This window comes from Gavialis gangeticus, unplaced genomic scaffold (genome assembly GCF_001723915.1).
Source record: "Gavialis gangeticus isolate Ggan-Ray unplaced genomic scaffold, GavGan_comp1, whole genome shotgun sequence".
Lineage (NCBI taxonomy): Eukaryota > Metazoa > Chordata > Crocodylia > Gavialidae > Gavialis > Gavialis gangeticus.
Window position 1 is genome coordinate 84,390,784 of NW_017729034.1, and position 11,028 is coordinate 84,401,811.

The following is an 11,028-nucleotide window of genomic DNA, read 5'->3' on the forward strand; positions in this document are numbered from 1 at the left end:
CTGACCCCAGCACAAGGGGATGGATGGGAATGCACCAGGAAGGGAAATGAAAGAAGGAACAGAGAATATAACTGCAATCTGACCTCTTAGGATCATCTCTGACTAATTTTAATAGCCACTGCTCTAAGTTGCTCCCAGTTGGTTGTCCAAATGGTGTGAGGGCTATTTAGTGAAAGCTGACTATAAATTGTTTTTACAGTGAGCACTTTTAAGATGAGACTGATCCTACAATGCAGATAGTCTCTTTGGAGGAGGTGCAGGGGTGGAAACAGAATGCCAGTCACTCTCTGACTTGACATTAAACAGAGGCACTCAAATCAATTGGTGAGAAGCTAATTACCGTGGGAGGTAACCAAAATAGTGGGAGTCAGGTTTATTAATAAAGGAAGAATTGCTTATTCTGCAAGCGCTCATAAAAACATAAAGTTGAGTCCAATAGAGGAGATACCCTATGGGTGGATGCTCTCACTATTATTTCAGTCACTTATTACAGCTATCTAGGTCTAACAGAACTTTCAAACATATAGCTACTGGCTATAATTTGCTACCTATGGAGTGCACATATGGTGACAATATATATGTGTACATGGGTGGTCTTCTACACCTATAAAAGCAGCTCTCCCAGCAAAGTTTTCAGCTCTCAGGGAGGAGGACACTGCACACATCTAGTGTTTCTACCTGTAAGGAACAGCTTTAAACTCCAATCAAGGCTCCATAGGCTGTAAGGGAAAACTTAGCAGCTCCTGTACTGTATGACCTGGGGACATGAATCACATGAATCAATGAAGCTACAATGGTAAAATAAGAAACAAGACTGTAAATAAAGAGCAGAAACTGTATTATTAGAGAACATCACTCCTTAAATGAACGTTCAACTAAGCGTGTGGCTTCTGAAAACTGTAATATGGGAGTCAAATTTGGCCAGTGCACTGTAAGGTGTAAAAGTAGCTGGCCGTGTAGTTAAAAAAGGAATACTGTTACAGTATACAAATAGTTTGGGGGTGTCTAGTAAGACATAGAAATAAAACAGGGTGATGGTGTTCACTCAGTATACATAACAGAAATCATCATCAACTTCAGGAGCTCATGGTATGCAACGTTCAGACTTAAAATCTAACAGAACAAATTAACTGTTTTAAGATACGCGACGTCAATAGAATAAACCCTGAGAAGGATCTGGTTCACTCTTGCAGCTGGAGATTTGGAAATTTTTTAAATTAGAAATCAATATAGTTAAGCAATGTCTCTTGAATCTGTTTGTCCTACTAAGAACAATAGGCATTTTCTTTTGATTTAGTTCTTTCAGAGGCACTATTTTCCTCTCTCAGTTCATTCTTGGTACCTTTTTGAGCTGAAAAATGGAATGATAGTAATGGGATAAAAGTCCAGATACAATAGGAATATTTTAGTGCAAAAATTTATTGCAGTAAAACACAGACTATACTGATAGTATTTATAATACCCAAACCATAAAATATCTCATGTTAAAAAGATAAAAAAATACTAGAAGAATTTGTAATAACACTTGAATGAGAGAGACAGCTTATTATATGGGTAATACATTTTGCCTTAGAAAAAAGATGAATACTTTTTTCATCATTAAAAATGGATTATCTTTCCTCAACAATGAAGAAGACAATATGGCCAACAACTTAGGCAAAGTTACTTTTTTTTCCCTGCACTTTTTCCTTGCTTTTTTTTCTGTGCATCTGGGCTTTTCTTCTCTTGCTCTGTTCGAGGGGCTGTTTCTTCAGTAGCCAGGGCTTCTTGTTTTTTGAGCTCAGCTTCTAGTAACTTACTTCTGTATGCTTCCCGAGCACTGAGAACCCTGCCTCGTGCTTCATCTAAGGATTCCTATCCAAAAACAAATGAATGTTCATATGTACAATGAATTCACATACCCTTCTAAGTATACCCATACTTCTGTTATTTTCCAAATGTATTATGGTTTTATAGGCATGAGTAGAAGGTTTCTCTTTTTGTCTGCTCATCACTCATTCATTTCTCACAGTCCTTTCTTAGGGACAAAACTGATTGTTGGTCCCAGCTTGAGGACTGGTGGAGACCCCAGTAGAGTCAGAACTGATAACCTGTAGGCACCTGACTTTCAACTTGCTGGTGCAGGGGGAGCCCAAGATCTTGATTACTTCTTATGTTCCAGCAAGTTGAAAGGGTGTGATTTGAATTTGATTTCCAATCCCAAAATTGGTGCCTCCTGCAATGTAGGTGTGGCAGGGCAGGAGGCACAACAATTTTTGGGGCTGAGGATTAGATTCCATGGAGCCTTTAAATGAACGTGTGCTAGGGGCCTGAGAAATCTAAAAACTCTGTGAATAGCACACATCTTGGTAGAAACAGAATTCTGCTCTTAATGCTGGGTGTAGGATCAGGCACTGGACTAGTTGGGCTCCTGGTCCAATCCTATTTCTGTCACTGAAATGCTCTACGATTTAAGGTAGTTAGGATAAAAATTTCAAAAGTACTTTGCAGCACAAGTGGAGTTTTCAAACATGACTGAACAGCCTCAGTTGTAAGAAATTCTGATTAGAAAGCTTTCCCCTCAACCTCTCCATGTTCAGATACCGCATCTGTACACTGAGTCATTACACTCGATCATCTTTGTAGAATCTCCAAGACCCATGAAATAAAATGTTACATGAGCGTGATTAGAGAGGCCAAGATACTGAGAAGTAACTAAATGCATTTGAATTCTAAACAAGACATCAGAAAGGGGCCTGATTTTTAGAAACTGCAGAGAAGACCTTTAAAGACCAGGCCACTTAGGGTTGAATTGGAAACCTAAATATTTAGACACACAAAATCCTTACTGATATTTGAAAATCTTGACATGTATCATGGAACCAGACCTACAAGTTCCCCTTCACTCTTAACAGAGGGACCACTGCCAGTCAGTCAGTGTGTCTGAAGGAGAAATTTAAAATGACTGCAACAAATCAATTGCTCAGACATTTTCACTGGAGTTGGCTACCAAAAATCCTGTTCTATCAAAAGTCCTGTTCTTACTGTCTCCTAAAGATTGAGTTGATTTTGTATTTTTACCAGTTTCATTTCTTAAATCAATTACATTCATCTTAACTTTGACATTTATCAGTTATGCTGTCCCACCTGCTGAGTGTATTATTTGTAGCCGGGTTCCATCCAAGTAAAATAATCCCAGTAGTGTGTTGGTTTGGCCTTATGCAGATTGCAGAAAATCTGCAGAACACCAATATTGTGTTCTTCAGCCTCTTTTCTGAAAATATGGGCAGTGATTGTCCTTTGTCACAAATTATCTAGGTTTTTTTATTATCAATACATATACTTACTTAAAATACTATACAGTTCTTCAAAAATTGGGAGACGATTTATTTAACATTTGTCTAAGCACTCACCTTTCTTTTACTTTGATTAATTTCCAAAGTGATTCATTTCACTTCATTTATTTCCAAAATAATGCCATTTGAAAGTGATAGCTCAAAAGATACATCAGGTGTCATTCATACAATATGGTGTAACAATATTTTTCCAGAATCTTTAAGTTAAACCATAGACTAGTGAAAGTCCAAGCTCATTAACTGCCTTTCTAACAAAGTCCTGACTATACAACTCAAAAGAATGTGGGGAGGGTATCTAGATTGGAAATCACAGTAAATATTACTGAATATGTGAACTTACTTGTAAATGTTCATACATTTCAAGCATACTTTGTTTCAATAAAATGCGAGCCTTTTGGTCTTCTTCTCTCTGTTGCAGAACTTGTTCTCGAAGTTCCCTAAAATGATTGATTTCTTCTGCTTTACGCATTTCCTGCTGTTGAATGATAAACTCGTTTCTTAGCACAGGCTGAGGCATTGTTTCTCTGTAGGAAATACAAAGAATATTTGTCTCACTTCAGAAGCAGTATAGCTCTTAGGTGATTAAACACCTACATCCAATATATTTAACTTGTACATCCACACTATTATCCTAAGTATAATTAAGGAGGTAACTTTTGTTCTATGCCCTTTTTAGAAATTACCGTGATTTGGGGAGGGCAAAACATTTTAAACCAGTATTTTTCAGGTTTGATTCCCTGTTTTACATTTTTTGTTAATTGTGTTTATTCCCAAGTTTTATTTGGGTGAGCATCACAAAAGTAGGAAAATGTCAGTTTTTTTTTAAGTTCAAACTTGGTAGTCCTCAAGGGAGAGTTAATTTGTCTTGATAAGTTTGAAAAAATATACTGAGCAATGAACACACTATACAGAACTGAAGACAGCACATAATCCTAGCAAAAAGAAAGTATTTGAGAAGAGTGTGTGACATTTTCTGCTGTCTTCATTTAATTAATTTAATTATGCCAGTTTCCTCTTCAATTAAAGATCATATTCAAGAAAGCATCCAGCATGTGTTTAAATCCTTTGGAAGTCAATTATGTTCTTAGATACTGTCCTGAATAGGAATGAATTTATACACTTGCTTTGCTGCTTTCTTGTACTGAGGCCTATGTGCAGTATATCAGCTAAACAAATAACTAGACAACACATTAAGACACTCCATAAAGCATTTGTTTATTACAGTGATAGATCTGGTTATTAAATTTATCATTAAACATACATGTTTGCTAACTATACTGCCTGAATGTTGTATTGCACAGACCTACTGCAAATTAACTAACCATGTTTATTCTTAATATTATGAAATACATTGAAATATACTATCACCCCCCAAAATTCTTGCTTCTCACACTGTGCACTAATGAAATTATTCTGTTGTTTGTTGAACTAAGAACAGTAATTGCAACAACATGTAGGAAGGAACAGATTTTGTAACAGAGAAAAGTCAGGGAGTTTATGGAGAAGGGCTAAATTTTGCCATCACATATACTAAGCATGGGATAACTGCTAGGGCTGCGCGAAGCTTCGGGTGCTGATTCAATTTGGAGGAGATTCGGCTAGATTCGCTGGCCAAATCTCCAAATCCAAATCAAATCAGGGGACCAATAAAAATGTCCGAATTGATCTGAAGCTGTCTGAATCTTTGGAAAAGATTTGGAGAGCTTCGATGATTCGGGCAGTGCCAACTGGCTGCACCAGGGAGCTAGAGCCAGAGCTGTGGTGGGCGGGGCAGCTATGGGGGGGGCCAGGACAGCGAGGGGGGCTCAGGGGGCTCGTGACACAGCCCACCACACAGCATGAGGCAGTGGAAGGCAGCAGGGATCGCCCCCCACAGGGCAGCACCTGGTGAGTCAGGGCTCTTTTTTTCAAAGTGCCAGGAGCTGGGGCGGGGTGGGGCAGCCATTGACGGGCTGGGAGAAGAGGCATGGGATGGGCCTTGGTGATTTGGAGATTCAGAGATTTGGCACCAGCCAAATCTCCAAATCAGATTCAGCCGAATCCATTCAGGACAGCGATTCGAACCACTGAATCAAATCACTGTCCCCCAAATCAGCCGAATCTGAAGTGAATATCAGCCGCTTCGCACAGGCTTAATAACTACTGACTTCAGTAGAGTTACTTTGGCTTCACAGCATGAAAATGACATCTGAGGCTAGGTACAGACATTTGGAGAGGTTAGGGGGAGGCTAGACTGCATTAAAAATGGCCACCCAATATAACTTAATTCACTCAGGTGTGGACCTCACACTTAGACTGACCTAACTAGGGATCTAAGTGTGAACTGTACAGAAGTTCAGAAAATTTAGATCAATCTGAAAATGACCAATCTGATCTAAGTTAACTCTACCGCAGATGCAGTTTAACTTAGATCAAGCCCAGCAAGACCAAACTAACTAAACTTCTGTATAGTTCCCAACATAGCCCTGGGGCTGAGAAAGCCCAGATGCTGGCCCCAGCCCTAGGGCTGCACTTTTCCTACCTGCTCCCCTGGCACTGGGCTATTTTTAGTTCCCCAGCCCCCTCCTTCAGATGGACAACCTTTATCTGCAGTCCAGCCAGCCCCCGCAAGCCTGCCAAACCCCCACCCCACAAGCTTTTCCTGGTGCTGGAAGCTGACTGAAGTAAGTTGGGTGGGGAGAGGGGCAGGCAGAAATGGCGGGGTAGGTTCATGGGCAGGAGCTATCCATCTAGGGGTGGGGGACCAGGTGCTAAAAATAGCCCCTGGCCCTGAAGGAGGGAGATAGAGAATCCCCCCACCCCCCAAGGCACACTGCAGATGCCACTAGTCCCCCCTGATCTCACCACACCCTGCTGGACCCCACCAACCCACACCCCATGGACCTCACTAGCTACCCCCTCCCCCACTTCAAGCCTCTGCTTCTCCTCCTGATTCCACCAAGCCCTCCCAGTTCCCAGCAACCCTCATTTGTGGACTCCACTAGCCTTCCCAATCCCCTCAAGCTTCCCTGCTAGCCGTCCCATCCTGATTCACTTTAGATTAAGTGGCTGTTTTTAACTCAATCTAACCTCCCTGTCTGGGAAGCTTCCACTCCTCCAAACTCCTGCCTGTGATGGCATATGCATCGAAGGTCTGGGTGACCTGTCATGCATACACCATGATCTGGAAGGATCGACGGTTGCCAAAGAGTCTCTTATGGTGCAACTTCCCCATAGCTTCCCTGAATGTCTGTATGTACCCTGAATGTGTCACAGCTTCTACAACTACTGTGAAAGGTACACTATGCTACAGAGTTATGGTTTGGGCAAGGTAAGTTAAAGAATAGTGATTAATGTCATACATATTGATACAAAATACTGTAGTATTTACTGTTCACACTTGAGAATGAGTTACAGTTGTGGAAACAATATAAGACATCTTTGAAGTTTCATATTATAATTTTAACCATAATATTGCATTAATGTTGCTTTTGTAGGTTACACTTACTGCAATTTACCTGAAATAGGGGGTAAGGTCTATAGGTTCCCATTCTTTTTGCTGAACTTGTGAGACTGGATCAGCAGCTGCTGGTGATGATTTTTTTTCAGGCACAGGAGAAACTGCATCTAAAATAGAAACTTATCTGGTTATTTTTTTGGCAGGAGAGTTTTCTTTCCTTTCCTTATAATATTGTTTCCTTCTCTTATTAAAGTTTGAGCAGAAGAACAATTGAGATTTAACTACTATTTCTAATAGTATCATTATAGACTCACAGAAATTGGAAAGTATCGTACATGTATCCATTTGAGGCATAAACGTAGGAAAACCTACCTTATTCAGGAAGGATAATGAGTATAGACAATTTATTATTTATCCCTAAAATTGCTGAACACATTGCTTTTTACAGTGAGTCAGTGCGCTCTTCAAATATCACTCAATTAAATTGTGGATGAATAATTTTTGCTATGGCTAAAAAAAGACACCTCTGGGAAGAGATTAAGTTAGGAAACTACCGGCCTCAAAGGGAAAAGTGTCCACTAATACTGAGAGGTTATGACAGAAACATTTTTTCCAATCTTTACTATATTGGTAATGTTGAAAGAATGTCATAATACTGTAAGTAGCGAAGGCTCCAAAGCAAAAATCTAAGGATAAAATAAATGTGGGATATAGTGAAGAAGAGGAGTCAAGACCAGTCAGATTTCAGTTTTACCTTGATCCTTCTTGCACAGTCATGCAACTCATTCCTAAGTCTGAGCACCCCCAACACATGGGCTATTGAGATCTCAATTTGAGCCCTCTCTAAATAGGTACATAATGGTATTTTGTGGTAAATTTAATTACAGTTTCAAGACATAAGATATAATCATAGTTTTATAGAAACAACATCATTATCTGATTTATTACAGCAAGGAATGAGAAGATATTTTCTACAATCATAGAAAAATAGGTCTGGAAGAGATCGCAAGAAGTCATTCAGTTCAACCCCTTGTTCAAGTCAGAATCATCCTTGCCTAAACCATCCAATTCAAGTGTTTGTCTAACCTGCTCTTAAACACCTCCAGAGAAAGAGATTTCCATGTTTCTGGGCAATCTGTTCCAGTGCTTACCCAGCTTTATGATAAGAAAGTTCTTCTTAATACTAATCTAAATTTCTGTTATTACAATTTAAGATGGTTATTTCTTGTCTTGTCCCTCTGAGCACAGAGATTAAACTGTGAGTTAAAGAGTGCTCTGATGATTCTGGGAACTAGGAGATGCAGTTTCAGTTCTCTTGTGGGTGAGGTCTGCTACTCCCTGGGGAAATTCCTGAGCTAGTGTACTGAAAGGTGGAAGTTCTCTCATTTTTCTCCCCTTGTTAGTCATGTTTATTAGGGCTGTGTGAAGCTTCAGTCCCTGATTTGATTCGGCAGAGATTTGGCAGCTGAATCTCCAAATCAAAATCGAATCAGGAGACCCTTTAATCTCTCTGAATTGAATTGGAACCCTCTGAATTGATTTGGAGAGATTTGGAAAGATTCAATGATTCAGACACAAACACCGCTTTAAATGTTTTTTCTACATATCTCAAGGTACCAGGTAGCTTGTGAATGCTGAGATGCTGGGGCAGATGGAGCATCCCACATGAGTGTAGGGGGCTCCCTAGTGTGCTCGACAACAGACCCAGAAGTGGACCAGAAGCACTTCTGGTCCACTTGCGAGTCTGCCAGGGAGCACGCTGGGCACTCCCCTCTCCTGCTTGGCAACTGGAGCCTCCTGAGTCAGGGCACCCAGGGTCCCCCTGAGGCTGATTGCCAAGCCAGGGGTGGGGGGAGGGTGCGCGGGGCGGCCCTCCAGTGCGCTCGGCAGTGGACCTGGAATTGGACTGGAAGTACTTCCAGTCCAGTTCCAGGTTCATCACCGAACACACAGGGTGCCCCCCGTGCTCCTGTGGGATGCTGCATCCACCCCATCATTGCAGCGTTCATGAGCCACATCTGGCACCTTGAGATATGTAGAAAAAATATTTAAAGCTGTGTCTATGGCTGAATCACTGATTCTCTGAATCAGCATTGCATCTTCAAGTTCAGATTAGGGCAAATCAAATTGGGGACAGTGATCTGAACCAACAAATTGAATCACTGTCCCTGATTTGGGCTGAATCTGAATCCAAATCCAATATGGCCTGTTTTGTTCACCCCTAGTGTTTATTCTGTGACTGAAATATTGGTATTTACACTGTTACATGCATGCCTCAATGATTTTATTCTCCCAGGGTTCCTACAGAACCAGAGTGCAGTCTACTGAGCATACTCAGAGAGCAAGGGCAGGGAGAGCATAGCTATGTGGAATAAAAAGCTGCCACTGCATAATTCAAGATTGGAAGGTATATGTCCTACAACCTAAACTAAAAGGAAATAAGAACTCCCAAATGTTTCATCTTAATTTACAATGCAAGAAGTAGTTAGTGCAGTGGATGCATATAGAATAAGGGATATCGGAGTACATTTTCTGCTTTTAGTTCTGAAACACAGAATAAGAATTACTTAGCTGTTTGAAAATGCACTTGTGCTAATGGTTTCAGGAATGGGACAATTCTCACGTTAGTCAAATTCAAGTTCCAGCCACATTACAGTTACCAAAAGTTATTACACTCAGTGGTAGTCTATGGTGTTGTGGTCTCAGTATTGTTAATTGCTAAGAATAATGCAGCTGAAAAGTGAGATGATAAAAAACCCTTTCATCACAATTTCACCCACGTTGTAATTTCCATTTGAGGATAAGCACTGGTAGGAAATGCAAACTGAACTACCCCTAGAAATATTCCCAGTTAAATAAATTTGGATGATATTTATGGATGCTTGTGCCACTGCCGTACATGCTGTCCTGTTCCTTGGCCTGAGAACTTCATCTTCCAGAACTGTCAATCTGGCACTTTTCATAAGCAGTAGATTAAAAAGGGAAAATGAACATCAAGTGATATTAATGTCCTAGAACCTTCGTGAATATTTCAGCTTCTGTATTAATTTTTCATTTCTACAGCTATGACCTCTAACATCAAACTTTGAATCAAGAAAGAAAGCACTTCTGCACCAAACACATAAAATGAACTTCTGAAGTGTTTATTAGTCATTTAAATCAATGTTAAGATTACAATTCCAGTGCAGGGTTCTCACAAACTTTCCTCAATCAAAAGCAAGTTTCAGACTGCCAGAAGCAAGTTATGTTTGAGAGCATAACATCAGAATGATTCAAATATTTAAAAGTCAGTGAGGTTATCCACAGAGGCTAAATATCCCAGCCTGCATTGATCAGAGCTATGTTCTCCAACTGATAAGCATTTAATAAGAAAGGCAGTTCATAATAGTCACTGCTGCACTATTTAATCTACTTAGATCATGTACCCCAAATTAGCTCCCCAAAATTGGGGTGTGTTTTTGAAGTGGAGAAGCTGACTTTCTGCCTAGAACAGAAGCACCCTACTTTGATTCTTGCTCACAAAAGCAGTGGCATTTTTATTCAGGGAGCTGTGGGAATCAATTGGCTTAACGGCTCCATGTTCTTCACTCCACAGGTGTTAATGATAGTCTCTCCTTTTAAATGTTCCTGATGTTCCAATAATCAAGTTCAAGCAATTTTGCTGCATTTTAGCTACTCCTGGTCTCTCTCCTCCTATTTCACAGCCTTACAGACTGTTTTTAGCTCTTTTCAAAATCACAGATCCACCTGTAGAGAACATTCTTCAGCAGCAGCTACAGTTTCAGCTTCTGGTAAGCAGGAAAGGGAGGGTGAGTTATGTACCATAATTCTGGAAAAATATTTTTCTGCATTCTGTGTTCCCCAAAACAAGATGTCTGTCTTTCTTGGGGGCATGTGGGACGCAAGGAAAAACACTGCTTTAGGGCTCACACCTATTCTTAAGTGATTTATAGACCTTTCATTTCTATATAATATCTTCTCTAAATATATATAAAATGGATACTCTTACAGGGAAACAGATCTTGTTTGTCAGAAAAGTTAAATCTGTACCTTCTTCTCCTGGACCAGGAACAATGCTGTTAATTTCAGCTTCAGCTGCAGGCTCTGCTGAGCTTTTCCGTGCATACTTATTAATAAACTGAATGCGCTCCTGAAAAGCCTAGAGGAAAAACAAAAAAAACTCAGGATTTAGTTTAGATAACTTTAATTAGAGCCCCCCGGCCTACTTTAAATACTCAAAGGAGCTTGGACAGG

At 40.2% G+C, this 11,028-nt stretch overlaps 1 protein-coding gene across 1 annotated transcript in view; it reads right to left on the reverse strand.

Moving 5' to 3' along the window:
- Positions 1 to 823: 823 nt before the first annotated feature.
- The window catches only part of ADGB (androglobin), a 360,063-nt gene continuing 349,858 nt past the window's right edge, over positions 824 to 11,028 (reverse strand). Inside the window, exons 33-36 of the mRNA XM_019527460.1 lie at positions 10,825 to 10,933; positions 6,833 to 6,941; positions 3,676 to 3,859; positions 824 to 1,854 (exon numbers count right to left, since the gene is read on the reverse strand). Coding sequence (XP_019383005.1) covers positions 1,663 to 1,854; positions 3,676 to 3,859; positions 6,833 to 6,941; positions 10,825 to 10,933 — 594 coding nt within the window. The 3' untranslated portion in view covers positions 824 to 1,662. The remainder of the gene's footprint in view (positions 1,855 to 3,675; positions 3,860 to 6,832; positions 6,942 to 10,824; positions 10,934 to 11,028) is intronic.